Below are 21,377 nucleotides of genomic sequence, written 5' to 3'. Positions count from 1 at the left end.
GGCTTTGTCACTGGAGATCAGTGGGTATTCTTCCCCTCTCTTGGGTCTTTGAGAACGAGGCTGATCTAGTGATCAATGGTTGACGCCCATTGAATGAGTTGGGCCTGGAAGCGAGTTCAGAACGCGCGGAAAGCAAGGAGCCTTTCTGTACCTAAGCAGGGGGAAGTGATTCAATGTCAGAAAGTGTGTTTTTTTAAGAAATCGAGGGAATTTAGAAATATTGTCTATTTTAAAGTAAAATGGAAAGTACACCGACTCTTTCGTCGACAAGGCCCGCTGCCAAAGTCACTCCTGCAAGTTTGCCAAGGGCACCATCACCAACAATGCGGAGCCGATTAGAAGAAAAGGAAGAACTGCAGAACTTAAACGACAGGCTAGCCGTGTACATCGATAGAATGAGATCATTGGAGGAGAAAAACAGTTCGCTTACTGAAGAATTTGCTTCGTTGGAAGAGAAAAAGCAAAGCGAATTCGTCGAGGTAAAGAGCATGTACGAGAGTGAGCTAAACAATGCCCGACAGCTTTTGGATGAAATATGCAAGGAAAAATCTAAGATTGAGTTGGAAAACGCAAGAAATCTAGCGCAAGCCAGTGACCTCAAAAAAAGGTATGAATGTTAATATTTTGGTGTATTATGTAACGTCCTTTTAACAAGTAATAGAAGTTTCACTCTGTTGATTTGCGGTCAATGCAAATCATGCATACTGACAAACAACAAGTAAATCTCTAAACAAATGATTTACCAAAAGAGCATGGCACATACATTCCTCCTGAGGCGTCTGTAGTGTCATATGTCTGTATTTTGCATTTCAATTCCATTCATCAATTACTTTCAATACAATTTCATCACTTAACTACAACAATTTACAAGATACCAACCAAGAATAGAAAGAACTTAAGAAAATCAAACTTTGCAATTAAACAACTAAAAATTTTCAAAAGAGAGAATTGATATTATTGGAAGAAGGAATGAATGATTAAAGGGATCTCTCCATATAGGTTTACTTATCAAGAGAGAGGCCCAAACCCTCAGGCTGGAGTCCATGTCACCCCTTAGCCAGATTTACAACTAAGAAATACCTATACCTATTTAATATAAACAATACAGTCATTATGATTAATATAATCAATTTGAAATGGTTATGAATAGGAATTGATGGAGTGTGTCTTTAACTTTGATTGAAAAGCTAAAGCTGAGATACCAACCCAGACAGAAAGCTGGTAAGTATTCCAGAAATTTTGGACTGTCTGTAAACCATATGCATCAGTGTTTTTTAATGATTTGAATAGGTTACCCTCATTGCTTGATGATTCCTAATTCTCTGAACCAAAAAGATATGTTAAACTCAAAACCAAAAATTTTGCAGAAAATATATTTTGTATTGATAGAAGTTGGGGTGACATGGCCCCTGGCCCCTTGTTTTTGACAAGCCTTATGAAGAGCAAAAAGCAGCTGCTTAAAAAACTAAGCAACTTCAACTTTCTTTCAAGATTGAGCTTGATAGTGCTCGATTGAGCATCATAAAATGTCATCCATAGCAAAATTTTGTTTTTTCTCATCTAGTTTTTAAACAGCATAAACACGCTAGGTGCTTGATCAATAAGCTCCTAGAACTTTCTAGGCACTTGCTGAGGTGCTTGATATAGCTCGAGCGCCTCTTTTTGCAAGACCTGGTTGTTGGGGCCCTAGGTAAGAGTGTGAATCGCATGCATGAAAAAAATTATGTGTGTGATTTACCAATTCCTTTATGATGAATACTGCAGATGCCAGATGCTGCACTAAAGTGTATGTTAATACGCAGCTCCTGTGGCATTCTCTGTAGTAACCAGATCTGGGTTTCACCTCAAGGTTGGTATGATTATCGTCCTGAGAATCTTTGCTAAACTTTGTTGCGGTCTCCTAATATATATAACTAATATGTTACTATGCAAATCAGGCTATATTGTTTAAGAGTCTTGGCAGACGCTAACCGGGAACATCTCTCGACCGATTTTCCCAATTTTTGCCAGCGGGTCCCTGTGGTAATGTCTTCGATTTTCGATTTTTGCCTTTGTTCTTTCGATATATTGCTTTTTATTTGAAGGCTAATTTTCAATAGATGACTTACAAGCTGGCTTTGTCCGTCCCGAACGGATCATTAATTGCAATTATCAAAGTTTTGCAATCAGTCAAGGATTTTTGAGGTTGTTTTTTGTCCTCGTGTCTTTGTGTATCTATGCTTTCTGTGCCTTTTTCAAATAACAACCATTCCCCATTGTTGATGTTCTTTCAAATAGCAATTTCAAAATCCAAAATATAACAACTGTTTTTCAAGTATTTATGGATGTTTTTCAAATAGCAATTTCAAATTCTATACAGAACAACTGTCTTTCACATAGTTACGGACATTTCTCATATACGGCCAGAAAGGAAAAATTTCCAACTAATAAATATTGTGTTTTGTGTTCAGCACAAATGCAATTACCATATTTTTCCAGTCTGAGTTGAACAATGTTTACAATCTTGTCACAATAGATAGCTCCAAATGTCTTGAATTTCTATACACATATGTGATAATTGAAGATTTCGTCTAAAACTATCAAGCTGTTAACTGCAATTTCTGCACAAAAAGGAAACCCCAAACAATGGGTGCTCCTTGCCGTGGTGTTTGGGCTTCCTCACTAATGCACCCGGCAAACATCTTAAGCTCAGAGAGGGGAAGTTTTATAAATAAGGTTTCTGAAATTTCAAACTATTGTGGTTTACAATAAACAAGATTTCTGGACTGTTAATACACATTCGTAACAATCTCAACCAAAACAAGGCTTTATTTCTTTCTCTGAGCTCTCGATTTATTTTCTATTTCATCATCTTTGTTCAAATTTATCAATACTCAATGATAAAAAGTTACAACCATGGTATGAAACAATTATAATAGATAATAGCAACAACTTTCAAGTACACTGAAGAAAGTTCTATAGTTCATGATGGATTCATATTAAACATGAGAGCTCTAGGCCATGGAGGAATCGGCCTAGGAAATATTTCATCGAGACCCATTAGTCAACAAGAACCAAAATTGTATGGTTAGAAAAATTTATCATTTGATTGTAAATAAATAGAAGAACTCCTCGGAGTAACCTCCAGAAAATTTGTCCAAGAGATAAATGAATTGGTTGCGGCAAACAGAAATATGTTGTTGTTGAGCTTTAAAGTACATTTCACAATGAAGAACTATTGCTAGGAAGGGGGAGCATCTACTGCCTTTCTATTTAAGGGGAGCATTTACCTCCTTTCTATTTAAGAAGACCCCCTTCCTAGGGATAGTCATAGGAGTTCAAATTTAATGCGCACAAGAGTACAAGCAATTTTTTTATCACGTGACCTGTGCGAAGCCAATATTTTAATAGAAGTTAATACACCTGTTGTCTTTTCCGAGGCTAATCTATGTACCCTACTGTAGGGCCACTGGCAAGCCCGTGTAGCAGGCTTCATAGGGTATCTATTTGGTGCAAATTGTCGAAGGTATGCAATCATCATCTCATGCGCAAAAGAAAGAAGTTGCCATGAAATTTTGTAGAATTGCTTATATTTCGAAGATTTCTAAAGCAGGGGCAAAGTTCAAAGATATCTCTATCGGATATAACAACAGCATCACAAAGTAGTTATGACAAGATTGCTTAACTTAACAGTTTTATAACCAAGGGAGTGCCAAGGGGGAGTAATCTGCAATCAACACCTAGAAAACAATATTGCAATCAATATGGATTGAAGGAGAATGGCTACTAAGCTCTATCTTTCGAAGAGCATTAAATGAAAGCTTGAAAGCTTGGCAGCAGTATATAAAAAACTTAAGCTAGAGAATGAAAAAGAAAGTTTTGAAGACTGTTCATTTATTAATTAAACTGTTTTTGAACCATTTTTAAGATTAAGGGCAACTGTAAAAACTTGTTTGTGTGCTCAAAAAATGTGCTCATTTCGACCTTTCTCTCATTTCTCTACCCATTCCTTCTCATTCAATTGTCCCTCGAATTTCATATTATCCTGAAAGGAACGCTGATCAAATGGTAATCCGCTACGATATCCACTATGATATCCTGCTACGTTAACTATGATACTAAAGTCTGTGATGCTGCTTGGTAATTTCACGATAGATGGTAGGGTCTATGAGCAATTGAATTTGTTTTCAATCCAGATATCTTTATTACAAAATGATTCTATAATTACTTAATCCTAGAAATTTTTTTGACTTATCAATTTTAACATCTTTAGAGAAAAATCAAGGACAATTTATCTGTCAAATTCCTTGATTTCTGGTTAGTTTATTACACAAAAGGTCTCCTTGAAAGCAGCACGCAGTTTATGACAACAGGAATGAGAAATGATTGATAAAAAAACTGTTCACATCGCACACCATCATACATGCAAAGTAATTGAAATGTGTGAAACACCGCACACAGCCTATTTTCGTAATACAAAGACTGCATCATATAACCTGTGTGAACAATATCATATAATGGTGACAGGTAAGATAAAAATATCACTGGCTCTGAACAAATTCCCTTTGGCATGCCATACCCAACATTAGATTATCTCACAGCACATCTTTACAATGATGTACAGCACATCTGGCGATTAAGGATGTACAGCACATCTTTAATCAAAATCATTTTATTGCAGTTTTAAAAAAGATATAGCTAAAACCACTCACTGACTTGACCACACATCTTTAATTATGTTTAAGGATTTTCATATCCAAGGTTTTAAAGTTGGCACATAAATCAAGCAGCACTGACAGGGACTCCCTCTGGTTTTCCATATTTATCAAAATATATGTTTTTTTTAATATTTCCTACACTGTGTCACTGCCGTAGACTCTTCCACCACCTTGAATGACAAATAACTGACTGGTTTGTGATTTTTAAATAAGAGATCATGATCATTTTTGCATAAGTTGAACTACATGAGAAATTCTCCATTTGAATGGTACATTTTCTGCAGTGATATGTTTATTATTTTTGTAAGACATGGCAGCAGAATTTTCAAATAGTGACTTTTTATTTGATGTTGGTACTGGATCTAACTGAAATTGTTTGGACGCGCATTTCGATAAATCTTCATTACATAAGCTTCAAAACAATTATATATAAGCTTCATTACATGTTCACTGTTTACTAGTATAACAAAGAATCTCATCGTCAGTTTATTTTTTCTTCTTTATATTCCAATAAAAATTTACAATACAAATTTACTAGTTATACTACTTTGCAACAGTAATGTATAATGATCATCTAGGTTTTCGTTTCAAACAATTGTTGTTGTATCATGTTTTTCCATGCAGAATTGTCTGTTTTTCCATGCAGAATTGACCAAACATGTTAGCTAAATCATCTGCAGATGAATGTTCACGATTATGGGTGTCCTTTTTCCTACTTGATAATGAGTTTAGCACTTTGAAAAGTTTTATTACGTTATGCTTTTTATGACTCAAATTTATTCCAAAATCTGTTTCTGCATCCTTCGAAATCCTTGTGATCTTGTCCTGACTTTAATTTGCTCCATCTGCTTTTTCTATAACCTTCTTCAATACTGTTGCTGTTTATTGATCAGCTGAGTATTTATTTCTATTATCTTATTTTTGCTGCCGTAGCTGTTGATCTGCATCAAATTTTACCAATAATTCGAATAATTCTTCATGAAAGTTGGATCCTGCCCTTGGGTCTGTAGTCAGTGACCCTTACCTCCAAGCCATCCTTTCCCCCATGCTGCTAGCAATTGATTTACAGAATCTTACCTCCAATCATATGAACTTCTAGGCAGCATCATAGTTAACTTTGATAATAACTCGTGTACTGTTTCTCAAGAATGTCACAAGAATGTATGTTAATCGCAATGCTCGCTAAAAGTTTGCTAGAAGTTAAGGATCTAATTTCCTAAACGATTTTTACAAACTATATGTTAGCCATAACACTCCTCACAAATCTTCATTAGGTTGAGTTCAGAGCAGCAAAATCTCATTAAAGCAAATAACAAGAATGCTGGATTGGGCAAAAAGCTAGCTGAGCAAGAGGCACTCATCAGTAATTTGACATTTGAAGTTAGCAGTTTGAAGGAAGAATTAGAAACTGTCAAGAAAGAGAAGGAGAATCTTCAGGACCTTGTTCATTCCACCAGCCATGATTTGGAGGCTCGCACTTTGGAGAAAGTTGACCTTGAGAACAGAATGCAAACTTTAACAGAAGATCTTGAATTCCGAAAAAGAACATTTGAAAAGGTATCAGTTTACATGAGAGATTTATCTTGTTGTTTTTTTTCCTTAAAAAGAAACTGACACGCAAAAATAAGTTTGCCTAAAATTGCAGTATCAAATTCCGTTCTAGAACGTAGTTTGATACACTGATTTCGAAACAACCTGAAAATTTCAGCCGTCTGAGTTTGTGCAACAAACCAGCGCTCCCGCTTGGGCAGACTGTCGTCCAATGGATCAATGGTGACGATATTTTGCACAAAGCGCAGGCTGGAAGTACGTCTTGTCTGGCCAAATCGGCTTATTTCTTTGAAATGCCTATGATGTCCTAAACGGAACTGCTAAATAATTAATCATCAATGTAACATTCTATGATTTGTTTTCCATGTGTCAAATGTGGTATCGTGATATTAAATAGTAAAGGCGGGTTAAGGTCGTACTTGTGTTGAAGAATAAAAGAATGAATAAATGAAATAGAAGAATTGTGGATGATTGGATGAATGAATGAAAGCAGGATGAAAACTGATAAGGGGTTGAGCCAGTCGAAAAATCTATAATTACACAATTGGCTCTTAGTCAAAGAATTTTAGTTCTTATTCAAAGAATATTAGTTGCTGATTAGATGTCATAGTAATATTAACTGGCGACTTATAAACTTTGCAAACAGGTTTGACTTTGCCTCATCCTCTGTTAAAATGTGACAATTAATTTAAGTGGAATTATTTTCTTGTCACACTCGCCGCTCCCATGACCCAACGTTGTTTCTCGAATTCTTGTTTCTTCACCCAAAAGGCTTGGTATAGTATGTTTTCATGAAGGATGCAGGATCACTTTTGCCGCCGTTTCCACTGAATTTTGTTTGTTTTTTTGGCTACACTTTCCTCACGAAAGAACCAGGACAGTTCGAAGATCAAAGATCAGACAACTACAAATTTAGGTTGGCGAAAACGACTTTTTAACTTTATGATAATAATTTTTGACAACTGATATCAAATAAGCGGAGAACAGCTAAGTCTGGTGACTTGGACTCAGTTAAAATCGGTCAATAAAGCATCGTAATTTTTTATAAACTGGTTATTGAGGCAAAAATATTTTGGAATAAAGAGAAATACAACGTATTTGCTCTCAGTTGGGAAAAATGTTTGCATGGAGATGCCACCGATCGATTATAAAACATGGATGACATTTGGTCCCAAATCAAAAACTTTCCTGCAAAGCAGACATATCATTCAGTGCAGGGCCATAAAGCCATATTATTTCTTTACCGCTGCAAGTCTTGCTGAAATCGGTCGGTACGAGGGTACATTCACAATTCTTTATCAATTTCCTTGCAATTTCCTTGAAAGTTTAATTGTTTATGGACATTTAATACAATTTTGCGTGATGATGCAAACCAGTTTTGATGCAAATTTGGTTAGGGCGGAACGCTCAGACGTTCGTGTCGCGAGAGCTCTTGCTCTTTTTGACCCAATTAGCTCTTGGTCTTTGTGCACCCAATTATATTAGCAATTTAATGATAGCTTTTTCCCATCATTCTGATAAAACATTATCTCTAGACACTGCTCAGAAGTCAATTCATGTGTTTCGGTCGCTACTATCTTGAAGAAAAACCCTTACAGGGTTTGCTTACATATCGATCAAATTATATTTTTTCGACGAATACATAGATTAAAGGCAAAAATTCGAGGAAATTGATTAAAAGTTCTTCTAATAACAGATTCGGAACTGAATTGGAAACTGTCCGGACACTTTCGTGAGGGGAGTGTATTACTTCAATTCCTTCTGATGTTGCAATTTTTTCACAAGTTTAGAGGTTTTTCCGATGTTTCAAAGCATGCTGGCTGGAAGCTATCATGGCATAGAAATGAATTTTATGTGGATGCCAGTGTCTTGGCAGACTAGTAGACCCGCAGCCATGATTTTCTAGCTTCTTGATACTTTTTTATAATGACACGCCTGACAATTTTTTGTCGTCTTATCGCAGAATATTTTCAGTAAAACACGAAATTCAACTTGAATTTCCACCGTTGAGGTGAGAGACTTTACAACGGCATTGTTAAAAGCGGTGAAGCTTGGAAAAAAAATATTTCCAGATTTGAACAGTATATGCCATAGTTATTTTTGCGTGTCAGTTCTCCTTTCAATTTTTAGAGGAATAGCATCAAGTTTTTTGCAGGTTTATACTTGAATTAACAGAAAACCAATTGTCTGGTTGTAAAAATTTCATGATACAGGGGGTTTATTATCCGCAGTAATATTTTCAACAAATATATTTCTCCCTCTTGTATGGTTTTCTTAGCAGCCTTCTGTATTTGTTTGTTTGTCTGTTTGGGTTTGTAACCCCGTTTTGTCAAGTATTCCAGTAGTTGTCTCGTGCGATATTTGAACGTTTCGTCTTCGGAGCAGATCTGTCGTAGTCTTAGGGCAAGACTGTATGGAATGGATTGTTTGGTGTGTTTGGGGTGTGCGGAGGTGCTGAGGAGATATTGGTGTGTATCCGTGGGTTTAACATAGAGATCTGTAGAGAGGGTATTATCATTATTGATGGAAATAGTGACGTCAAGAAAATGTATGGATTTTTTGGATTGTTCTGTGGTGAATTTGATGGTGGGATGGGTGTTGTTGAGTGTATCGATGAAGTCGGTGAGTTTGTCTTGTCTGTGTGTCCAAATCATAAAAATGTCGTCGATGAAACGCCACCACACAAGAGGCTTGTGTGGGGCTTTGTCAAGAGAATTGGTTTCAAGGACTCCGTAAAGATATTGGCGTAGGGTGGTTTGTGTATTTGTGCGACAGCAATCAATCTTGATGGCACTGTTACGATGAATAAGATTAGCAATACGTGATCTCAAAATGTTTGCTTTTTCTTTGAAAAATACTCAGTGTTCACATTTCCTTGGGTCAATTTTCGTTTTTTTTGCTCCAACTATTATTTTATTACCTTTCAACATTCCTAAAATGCACATGTACGGAGAAATTTGTTATTCAGATTTTTAAAGTTTGAAAGGACTGTTGAAATTTAGTTGGAGCGTATGATCTCATTCTAAACTCATTCTGAGGAGCGTATGATCCTCATGCGGTAGACCTTTTGACATATGATTGACAGTCGGTCACATCCCAAGGTGTTTATTCAAAACTATTCAATTGCATGTTGCACAGTGATGCAGTGTTGTCGGTTTAGTTACTGGAAGAAAAAATAATAGAATATGGAACAGTTTGGAGCCGAACAAGTCAGTTTGAACTTAAAGGACAATTCACAGAAATAATCAAGGCAAACATGGAATTGGGGAGATGAAGGAGTGCTAGTCAGATAATGACTTGTTCGGCTCATTAGTCTCTTATTCCTTTAATGAATTTTTTTAGTTATTGTTAAATATTCAGCTTAAACACAAACTACACTTGAATCTTAATATAAGCTTATGCTTTTTTAAATCATGTGTGCTTTTAAACTTTGTTGAAAGGTATGTTTGATCAAGCTGATTTGATTTGAAATGTGTTCTGGAAAATGTGCGTTTTTCTGGAGCCAATTTTTTTGACAAATGAACAGTAATGTCATCTCATATTTTCTTATCTGCTGTAGTTTTATTATTCAAAGGTTGTTTTTAATCGATCTGTACCCAAGTATAAAGTGGCTCCCTTTGTCTTATGACGCCATGGGCTCTCCCTTTTACCACTTTAGAAATTTAATAATTGACATTGTATTTTTTTCTGCTTTGTCGCCTTAGGAGTCTGTGGAGTTAAGGAAACAGATGAAAAGTTTTGAAAGCAGAGTAACCATTACAGAAACGGATTTCAAGAAGAAATATGATACAATCATGAGAGATAAACTGCAGGAGCTACGAGATGAGTTTGAAGAGGAAGCCGATAACATAAAGAATGACGTTGATAACACTTACAAGCAAAAGGTAACTTGATATAGTGTGAGCAGACAGTAGAATTATTTTTCCTACAAACGTTCCCCTCTCCTGTTCACCCAAAAACTTTACAGGGATCAGTTTTGAAATTGCGATGGCCTTGTGTGCAGACAGCAATCAGAAAAGTCATTGTATCTTTCTTACTGCGTCATAAAGAACAATACTATGAATTTATTGAAAAGTTTCATGAGCCTAAGCATTGTAAAGGGTATTAGCCCCTGTCAAATAACCACGCTTTGAACAGATAAGCAGACATGTGCAATGTTTTTTTATCGAATCGTATCTCTTTAACGGTTTAGAAATCAGTTTTTCAAGTAGCTATTGCATTTACTTTTTAGAGAAGAGCAGTCTTCTCTTTCACAAATAATTTAAAAAATGTGGAAGCTCTTTAAATATGACAGTTCTCCATTTTAAAGGCAATTTAAATTATTAAAACTGTCAAAGCTCAGTCTTGGAAAACCCTTCCGACAGGACCCATGTTGTCAAATTTTGAATACTCTATAAGGCAAAATACACTATGGATTTATATTGATTCGATTAAATGAATGGTCCATTTAAATGAAAAAATGTTTCCTTTCATACTCATCCATTGAATTAAATCAGTTTTTTTAGAGCGTCCCCTCATTTCATCGTGGACTCCGACGAGGACTGTGCTGCTGCTTCCGCTGTTAGTGAAATTGTTTATAAATATCGAAAAAGTATGCGCAAAGAGCTAAATAGGCAACAAAGATGCGTCTGGGTTAAGCCCTGGTTGACCCGAAAACATGAGCTAGGAGTTAATAACACGCCTTTGCAAGAATTTCGTCTGAAAAAAGGCGACGAATGCCAAAGGTTCTTGAGAATGTTTTGCCAAAATATTAATGAGCTTTTTTTGCAACTCGTTGAATTTGATACTAAATAATCAACACAAGGCTGCGAAAGGCAATACCAACAAAGATAAAATTCTCAGCAAGGCTCGTTAATTTTGCATCTCTATTGCGATACAGAGGCGATCTTGTGTCCCAAAGACAGCTTTCCTATCTCCACAAATTCATAAACTCTTCCTCTTTTTTATTTCTTTGACTCTTTGCAACCGTTTTTAAGAATTTCAGAAAGCAGTGTGATCAGAAAAAAACCCGGCTGGTAGATTGAAGCCCCTGAAGTGCAGTTCGAAACAGTTATTTTGACCTCCAATTTTGCGTTTACACTGTCTATTTTCCAGCTATCCATTTAATTGAATCAATTTAAATGCATAGTGTATTTCAGCCTTAATACGAATCCACATATTTGTTGTGTTATGTTTCTTTTGTACACCGTTTCTCATTACTTTTCATTTGATATAATGATATTTCATGAGCATATTTCCTGTAGTCGAACTACTTGTGACTTATATATTCCATTTATATTTTAAGTTAATTTTCTATAACAAAATTTTAGGTGGACGACTTAAAGAATAAAGGCGAGAAATTGAAGGAGCAATCGAAACATCAGCTTATCATGATCAATGAATATAAGTCTAGCCTGGAAACTCTGAAGATTGAAAAGAGTGTTTTAGAAACTGAGGTGATTATGCAACGTGATATTGTATTATTGGATATGCTGCCATTGTAACATGTTCTTTTCACTTTATAAATAAATATATATCAGAGTACTTTCTAATAGACGACCCAGTATTCAATGAGGTAACTGTTAACCAACTTGCCTTACGAATCGTCTCTGCAATGGAACAAATTTAGCCATTTATACTCCCGTCTTTATCGTTCCGCTATTAAAAGTGTCCTGTTCTGTTAGATAATTGAACAGATTCCAAAGCAGCTTTTTAATTGGGTATGTACAAGCAAAAAAACAAATTTGTAAATGCATGTTTATGAAATATTCATCTGAATTGTTGTTTTTTTCAGGTAAAATCTCTGAAGAAGCGTATTGATGACCTAGAAACGCTTCGCCACAATGAAAGAGACGATTTCAACAAGCAGCTTGAAGATAAAGCAGATGAAATACGAGAGTTGAATTGTGCCATTGATGATCGTGATAAGGAATATGAATCTCTCATGGGCATCAAAATTGCTCTGGACCTAGAGATAGCAGCATATAGAAAATTATTGGAAGGCGAAGAGGAAAGGTATTTCCATCAACAAATTTCCAGCTTGAGTTAAGCTTTCAAAATTCATTGTTCCTGGTAGTGTTTACTTACATAATTTTGATCAACGTGGTTACTTACAAAGTGAATATTTTTGTTGCAGACTACAAATAACTCCTACATCCACTCCAAGCCGAAAACGTCCAAGAGTAGAAGTCGACTCGCCTGATCCTTCAGTTTTGAAAACTGCAAAAGGAAGTATTGAAATTTCAGAGTGTGATCCATCTGGTAAATTTGTGAAGATAGCGAACACAAGCTCTACTGTAAGCACTTTACCCTGCTTTATTGTGACATGATTTGCTGTGTTTGGCAATCCTGGCATTGTCTATTTGCTTTGACTACATTCATTTACTAGGAACGGAGGGATGAAATTCATCATATAAAACTATGTCGAGACAATAGAAAGCAATTATATATCTAGCAAAATCGAACGCTGAAAATGTAAGATATCTTGTGCCTTAAAAGTTTATATAACTTTTAGTTCTTTTAGATTATATAACGTTCTTTTAGGTTATATTAGTTTGAAAAATTGCTTTGAACTGATATGCGTCTGATACAGCACATGGCCTATACCATTGGAAGGGCTCACAAGAGGTGGTTAATGAGGTGGGATTGCAAGTCAAAACATTCTTGGGATTTGTTTGAAAAAATTAGTTGATTAAACCTGGAAGTTTGAGATCTCAAGCGGTTGGCTCTACAAGCAATTTCTAATCAATTTTTGCTTCCAATTAAAGATGAGATTTTATTGGCAGGATGAGCCTCTAGGAGGTTGGTTAATCAGGCGGGTTGCTGACAATAAAGATCCTGTGGAATTCAAGTTCAATCCAAGAAGCGTTCTTAAAGGTGGATCCGCCGTATTGGTAAGTCTTCATTTCAAATAGCTTGCTAGAATGGTCAACGTTAGGGAGCAATTTGAAACAGCTGGTGGAAATTCACGGGTCACGTGTTAGGATGAGGGGGGGTACAATGATGTTGCGTTGGGTGGGGTGAATCCACCACATCATTCGAAATGAGTTTTAGTGTGCAAGAGAATCGTGGCGCATCGAGAAGATTTTAACGACTTTTGTTACTAAAAAATTGATTTGTTATTGCCAAAGCTTTAACGTTTATCTCATACGTAGACTTCAACATTATTCCTCTGATCATTTCATGATAACGAGGCCGTTTATACTACAGCAGGAACAGACAATGTGAATGCAATTAGGGGCTGTTTTGCCGAAGGGACGGCACAGAGACATCTGTCTGTGGAAGTCCAGGCTCACGAAAAGTGAATATTACTGAAAGCCACGAAGTTCATATGACACGAAGATTTTTATTTGCCCCATAGACGTAATAAAGTATGCTGGTCACGGAAATAGCCATAAAATTTTCGAAAAACAAACACTTTCGTAATTACAGCGGTTTCAAAGTCGATTTTTTGCTTCAAATTCTGTCACAGGGGATTAGGTCGAGTTTGACAGGAAGTGACGTAAAGTGAATGTGTGAGTGAAAATATTTCTTACTAACAAGAAACAATACCGAGGAACTCTACCTGCGAGTCTTTGAACCTGTCTCATGGCAAATATTCAAGCTCGAGGGCGTCAATTTTTTAAGAGAGTGACGGGAAATAGCTGGTAGGTGCTGCTGATAGGCTTTTGTTGCCTTGCAAGAACGAACCCAGTCGTTTCTTCTGCGAATAATTCAGACGCGGAACCAGGCGAAGCTGGCATGGCTCGAAGCTTTCATGGCCGAGCAGAAGACGAAGATGGAATACAGCAATCCCGACTTCGTGATCGATGGCGAGGAGTAAATACGTTGAATCAACGGTGAGGGAAATAAGTTGTCATTGTGTTTTTTAGTATTATAAATTCTGTATTTTCTGTACATCGCTGCTGTTTGCAAGGCCACCATTGCCTGATCATAGTGGCCCAGTCTATTGCGTTGTAGGGCCAATGAAGAAGAAATACAAATTCTTTTTGACATCTCTAGTTCTTGGAATTAGTCAATTTAATATTATATTTTAATTAAATCTGGTGGAAATAAGTATACCATATACAAATAATATATACATGCAATGTTTTGATCCTGCCTATTCAAAAGAATGTAAGTGAAACTCAAATTAACTATTAAATTAAGTCATACAATGTTTTTGTTCAATAGGTATCTCTGTGCAATGGCATACAGTCTTGATGTCTGCCAGAGATTCCAAAGCAACTCCATCTGTGTAGAGCTTCCGTTTACGCTGCTTGCCTGTGAAGAAAAAGAAACACAAATTTAAATATTTACATTCAACAACAAACATGATCCAAAATTAATTTTTTGGTCTTTGACCAAAGCTGACCAGGTCAAAGACAATTATTTCTGTTAAACAGAAACATATTTTTTAAAAGTTTGAGTAGGTTAAATGGTTGATTTGATTGAAATTTTTTATATTATGTTTTGTTACTTGATTACTTTTGTTTATTGTTAATCGATTCTCACTTTTATTTTGCATCTTTATCTTATAGATTTTCATTTTGGCATTATTCCAATATCCCCCAGTTTTGTTAAATATTTCTTGACTTTCCAACCTCCTGCTTTTTTCTGATCCCCATCTTTTGGGCTTCTTAGAGTATATGGATGGGTCTGTGTCAATTTATGAATTCCCAGATTTTTAAAAATTCAGGGTTTCTGATTGTGAAAATCCATAAGTTATTAAAAATTAAAAATCAACCATTAAAAAATCAGTTTACTGGGGCCACGTTGGATTTTACGTGTAAGAAAAAACGTTTGCTTATGCATAAAATATTGAAGTAGTTTACATTTGTTCAAATGGTTTATAGAAGTAACTGAAACATTGAATATTGGGGTTATTTTTATGTATTAAAAACGCTGATATGGATCCCACACACAGAGACAAGGATTTCCGTTTTTCCGTAAAGTAAGTGCCCCCGGTGTTGTCCAGTCCTTACCAATAACGTATCTCAGCTTGCTGTTACACAATAGAACGTTATTAGGCAGTTCTAAAAAACAATAGAAACATATTACTCACCATGCGATTTTCATTCTTGCTTAGTTCTTCGTCTTGTTTTAGTTTATTTTATTTTGTTAGTGCATCGCGTTGAAAAAAATTGTGTTTTCGTGTCAAAACCAGGAAGAGAGGAAATGTAAGCGAAAAATCAGTCGGAGGAAGTTTTCATTGAGTAAGATGATGGCTCGATATCTTTTTACATACACGATGCATTTTTTATAAGTATTGCCAAGCGGCAAACTTCTGTTGGGGTAGAATTTCCCGGATGGCAGCCAACCAAAGCGGTATCTTCCTCGGAGGGGTATTGTTCCCTAGAGTCAAGTACACTAGAAAACTGATTTACCGTAACGCACTTACCTGTTTTATAGTACAAGTTTTCTTATTTCGTTCTTATACAACATGTTTATTTTGGAATAAGCTCTTCTTCAAATAATATCGGCTTGGCCATATGATAATATTGTGAGTTGCGAAATTTTGACCATGGCCGGGGCCGGCGATGTGCACTTCACGTTATTTCAAACTTTATCAATTTTGAAATGAACCAACAATTTTCCTAAATTATTTTCCAACCTTTGATGGCATTTCTTAAATTATCTCAATAAAACTTGTAACAATTATGGTGGGGAAAAATCTCTATGCGATCAACAGTAGTGCCTGTTCATAGTGAAACCGTAGAGGAGCTTTATTCAACAGACACACAACCACTTTACGTCGCAGGGGTCACGTGACCAGAGATCGGACCGCGTTTTTTTGTTGTGACAAATTCTAGCTCGAGTGGGTGCTGGAAAACCCAGTTTTTTGGGGAAATTAAGTCGCAAATGATAAAATAAGTTCACCATCGTTTCCAGCGATGTTTCTTTGGTGATTTAAGCGAATAAAAATTTTCGTGTCATATGCACTTTTAGAATGATTGAGACTTGGCAGCACTGCTGCAGGCATCAAGATTTTACTCTTTGCCATTTTTTCAGATACTTTGCTTTGACGATTTGTAAGCAAAATCCCTCTTACACGCAGTCGGTCCTGCACCAAAATGTTTGTTTACGGTTACGTTAGCCGGTCCCTTTTAACCACTCTTTACTTTTTAATTGCAGCCCAAGACCTTGAGTACTGCATATGTACATATATTTTGAATAATAATGGTAAATTAATAGCTTTGAAGACTTTTCAAAGTCAATTTGAATATTTACTTTGAATATTTCTTTCTCCGTAAATAAATGCCATTTTTGCTAGGGGGCAACCGAGTTACAGTGGAATGCAGTGCTTTTAATCCTGATAACAGAAGTTTTTTTCGTCCAGATAATCGTATTGTTGGTTCTTAATTCATTAAGTAACGAAGTATGCTCTATGAAATGTTAGAAAAGTATGCCTTAAACGAGTAAAGCTTTTCAACGGCTAATCTAAAGGGCTTTATCGCAATTTAGCCAGAAATTTTGCCAGTTATCGCAAAAATTTTCAGCCCGCCGTCCAGCATTGCCCCAGGGCCTCTGAAACTTCCCAGCAGCCCCGACGATAAACCAAGATGCCCTTTTATACATGGTTTGAAGACTGTCTGTTTCAGCATCCTTTCCTATTTTTATGAACAGTTTTGCTTTTTTGCTGGATGCTGCACCTCTGTTCTCCGCCATTACTTTCGGAAGAATGCTAGTTTCATGAGGTTACCACGTGACAGAATGTGGAGCTATCATTGTTAGCATTTTATTTATTTCCCAGGCCCCACAAAATTGTATCTCCGTCCATGACCTTTTCAAGATTGGGGCACCCCTTGCTGTATTGCAGTTTTCAACAAAGAGACCTGAGGGAGTTTGAATATTTCACAAAGAAATTTAGCCAGTGATTGCAATCTTTAGGAAATGGTTAGTAATTCTAAAACCCTTAAGGACCAAAACCCTTAGACGTTTTTGATTTACTAAAAACCTTTTTTATCTGGCAAAAACAAAATCAAACATAAAATTTTGAAAACGTAAATCGACCAACCCCATCAAATACCTGAAAATTGTGCCATTCAAGATGTAATTTTTTTAAGGTGGCAGTCTTTAAAACAAGCATCACATAGTCCAAAATATTTGGCTCTGGTCATCAGCAATTCCTATGCCTGTGACCGTATCCGTTTTTCAACCAAACTTCTTCTGACTACATATTGATAATTCAGGCTTGGTTTTTGAAGTATTTGAGTGACATGGTAATTTTGATGTCGTTGAGATCTTCACTCTTGGTTTTCTTCGATAGATCTGGAGTGCATCCTCTGGTTCTAAACATAAGCCGCCAACAGATCTGCTGATGAAATCCAGTGACTGGTTTCCAGGCCCTAATGCTGTAACTACGCTCCACAACTCTGAGGGTGACGTAAGTGTAGCATGTTAATTTGGCATTGCAGTTTTCCAAATCAATATTTTTCTGTTAATAATTAAAAGTGTCATTTTGAAATCTGCAGTTCACATTGAAAACCTGCCATGTCGCTTCCTTGCATTTGTAAAGGCAGTATCCTAGGTCTGATATTGATAAAAATAAAGTAAATATAAATGGAAAATGTTGTTGGTCCCTAAAGCTCGTGCTAAACAAAATCGACCTTACCTCCTTATACTGATTACTGTTCTCTTTGTCACTTTAGGTACCGAGGGTAATTTTGCTACAATTTCCTTCCCTTTCCTTGGTACGCTTAGTGACGTAGGCAGTAAAAAAATTCATGCCTTCCCTCACTCCATCCCAAATCTCCTCTCTTATTCAATAGCACTCCTTATTAGTAAAAAATTGTTCGTCTTATAGTCAGGGCTGTTAGGCAAATGTTGTGCAAAATCAGATACCACCATGAAACTTCGTCCACAAGAGTAGTTTTGGGCGCTGAACAAGATAAGATGCAGACCCCAGCTGAGAATTGCCCCCAAATGCTATTTTTAGACTGTTGTATTAGATCGCAGGCCCCAAAAGCGGTTTTCTAATAATGTTGCTGCTAGTTAGATTGATACCAGCATCAAGATTGGTAGAGGTGGGCAATTTGATAAGCTCAAAAAAGATAGGATGCAGACCCCAGCTAAAAAATTCCCTCAAGTGCTATTTATAGATTGTCTCAAATTTGAAGCAAGGGAAAAGAAAGGAGATGGTATAAGGGTATCTGATGTTGAATCAACTCCTATTAGCACTGGCGTCAAATCCACATACTTTGAAGAATCGTTACCCAAAAATTGAAAAAAATAGTTTTTGACCCAAAATTGGTAGATTCCTTAATTGTTCATGCATGAATTGTTATTAATTGAAACTAATAGTCAGTGATGACTGATGCCTGAAAACTAATTTAGATATGATACGGTGACAGTTGCTCTCCTATGGCCGGCCCGTGATTTTGCCTTTTGAGAAAAAAATTATCTAATACCATCTGTTTCCGCTGCCTGCTCAAAAAGATTGTTGAGATTGACTATCAGTAGTGGTTAACATGGCAAAAGAACCCCTCCCGCAAGAATCATTTCAAGAGGCTTCATTGACGGCAAATCAAGAGATCACTTGTACTCATGCCGTGGATCGTTAACCAAATGAAGCCCCAAAAAGTAAGAAGACATTGGGAATTGAAAATTACAGACTGAATCATATGATCGTTTAACCCATGTACCAGGAATTCGTGCCAACAATCCAATCGAGAGCAATTAGACGATGTCAAAAGATACTGCTGTTATCATCTTGCTTTTTGACACATTTGTCATACACCTTGATGGGGGTGGATACTACACTCATCAGATTTTGTTCGGAAAATATTCGATGAGATTCGCTTGTTAAACTCCAGACAACTTATTTCATTTAATTCGCTTTTAGCCATTATATTATAAAATGTTTGCTTTTTTCAAAGCCATTTTCAAGTTCTGTACTGCCAGAAACTGTTTTTATTTAATTCGTTCAAATATCTATGTTTTGTAAGGTATAATTTTGTCCTAACGTTGCACCACCTTTTTGCTTGCACTCTCACAAGTGCAAAAACGGATCTTTTGATTTTTTTCGCATTTTACCCTCGGTAACTTTGGGGCAATTTAGATAGAAATGATGCTTTGAAAACCAATATCAGTGACAAGTCCAGTGACAATTTCTCTTCTGTCTATCTCTCGCGATTGTTTTGTGAATTCGTGAAAAGCATCAATGAATGACAGCCTTATCATAGAGGAGTTTGTATGACTTTAGATGATGACATTAAGGAAGAGGGATTTCAAAATCTGTGAAAATGTTGGGTACGTAATATACAATGACCCCTAAGGTCCAGTAATTTACTTATTTTGGAAGGAGTTATTTGATAGAAGTGACTTACTTGCAACCAGCATAGCTCTTTGTCCGACATTCGACAAATGTTCTCTAATTTATGTCAAAGGTTGTTGCACAACTGACTGAAGCAAATCTTGGAACAGCCACAAGTAAGCAGAGATCTCGCCAAAAGGTAAGCACCCTGCCTATGCTAATGCTGATGTTGCTTGTCAAATTATAGTTTCCTGTCTTTCTTTATTTGACCTTGTGTGTTTCGTAGTTTAGTAAAAAGAAACTGTTTTAAGAAGTACTTGAGCTTTTTGCCTAATGATCTTCAGAATGCTTTTCAGATTAGGTTTCATCCAATCTGATAGCAATAGTAGAAGTAAAGTTTTGCCTTATAACGATATCAATAGGATTAGGTCCACCCAATAACAGGGCATTTTCCAGCAAGAACAAGGGATATTTAGTCACAAATTTCAGAATATATACTTACTTTTGAAAAGTATTGCAACATCCGCTAAAATTCCAGTAGCTGCAGCAATTTTGGTAAAAGTTTGGGTCGAAGATAATATAAAAATTTATCATGGTATAGTAATGAAGATGTAAACTGTAAAAGAATTCTTGAGTTTTTTCATTTCTAAACAATACCGACATTTTCGAAAACTTCCCATTCTATTGCTTCCCATCCAGTACACTGTTATAAGGAGAATATAGTACAGTTTGAAAATTCCTAGCCCCAATTGACTATATTCGAGCAAGTCTTGCAAAGGTTTCAAATCTTTGAGACTATCCAATAAAAAGTACTTTCTGAGCTATAAGTGTTGCAAATTTTTTTAGGTTTTTTTATTGGTATTATCTTATTAGCTATTCTTCTTCTAGCGTGCTCTAGATAAGAATGAGAGCTGCACTGTCTCCTAATCATGATCCAGTCTCGTCACCATGCTCCAGTCTGGAAGAGGTGTAAAAGCTGCAAATAAAGAAAATTGCGGAGGTTCCCACTAGAAAACTTTAAACTTGTGTATAACGTACAGACTTAGGCAAATATTCAGTTTTTCCCTGTTTTTATTCTTGTATCATGTTGTTAGATAGGGATGGGCAAGATACACTTAAAAAGTATCGTACTTCAAGATAACAGTTTTTATACAAACGGTATCTTATCTTAAAATATAATGATTAGTCCCATTTCTGGTGTTAGATCGTGTTTTATTTGATCAAGAGCTACTGAAGGTTGCTGAATAGTTTGCTGAATATTAATGGTCCAGCTATCAAAAAGCTTTCTCTGCGTAACTTAGCGAGATTAAGGGAAGATAATTTGTTACTAAGGGTGAATAAGCTATCACCCTCTCCAGTCAGTGCTTGTATGTTTTTCTGAATATGAACGGTTAGGCACGAGTTTTAGAAGACAATTGCAACCTCTCCTTTTTGGTTTCAGAAGACGATTGCAAGCTATTCAGTAAATCTTTCCCGTTCTTCTATTTTATTGGTTATGAATATTCGTCTTCTCTTTCGTTATTTATGCGTATAATTTGGTGGAGTGTCTCAGCGATGTAAGTGTTAGGTTGGTGTTAGAAAACACATTAGCTGACTTAAAAACAATAGGTGGACAGTTTTTGTTGCTCTGATATAATAATGTCCCGATCTCTACTGAAAGCTTCTTTGTTAAACTCAATTTGTTACAGTTTGAAGTTGTCAGGGTTGTTTCCAATCACCTTATGTTTCAAATCCTGTTGATTGGTCAATGCTTTCCTTGTTCATACCGACAAGGTTAGTGGTTTAGTCTGGTCAATAGCAAGTATGTATTTGATGAAGGTTGTATTTGATTAAGTATGTATTTGATGAAGTATCTATGCAAGTATGTATGAGACACTAATGAAGCTTGAAGGTCGAGACGCTGCCGCCTTTTATTT

At 36.2% G+C, this 21,377-nt stretch overlaps 1 protein-coding gene and 1 long non-coding RNA gene across 2 annotated transcripts; both read left to right on the top strand.

Annotated features, from left to right (window-relative positions):
* Positions 1 to 86: 86 nt before the first annotated feature.
* Positions 87 to 21,359, top strand: LOC135687072 (lamin-B1). The gene is made up of 10 exons (XM_065203519.2): positions 87 to 607; positions 5,972 to 6,254; positions 9,953 to 10,132; positions 11,558 to 11,683; positions 12,022 to 12,242; positions 12,364 to 12,523; positions 13,013 to 13,120; positions 17,476 to 17,592; positions 19,595 to 19,660; positions 20,350 to 21,359. The coding sequence occupies exons 1-10, from the start codon at positions 240 to 242 to the stop codon at positions 20,386 to 20,388; spliced, it is 1,668 nt and encodes a 555-aa protein (XP_065059591.2). The 5' UTR covers positions 87 to 239; the 3' UTR covers positions 20,389 to 21,359.
* On the top strand, positions 13,131 to 17,464 carry LOC148957892 (uncharacterized). The gene is made up of 2 exons (XR_016144988.1): positions 13,131 to 14,065; positions 14,400 to 17,464. It is a non-coding gene; the product is annotated as an uncharacterized LOC148957892 (long non-coding RNA).
* Positions 21,360 to 21,377: the final 18 nt, after the last annotated feature.

The sequence above is a fragment of the Rhopilema esculentum genome, chromosome 20, assembly GCF_057945365.1.
Source record: "Rhopilema esculentum isolate cy_ngs chromosome 20, ASM5794536v1, whole genome shotgun sequence".
Classification (NCBI taxonomy): Eukaryota; Metazoa; Cnidaria; class Scyphozoa; order Rhizostomeae; family Rhizostomatidae; genus Rhopilema; species Rhopilema esculentum.
Note: the sequence above shows the minus strand (reverse complement) of the source record. Positions and strands in the feature narration are given on the sequence as shown.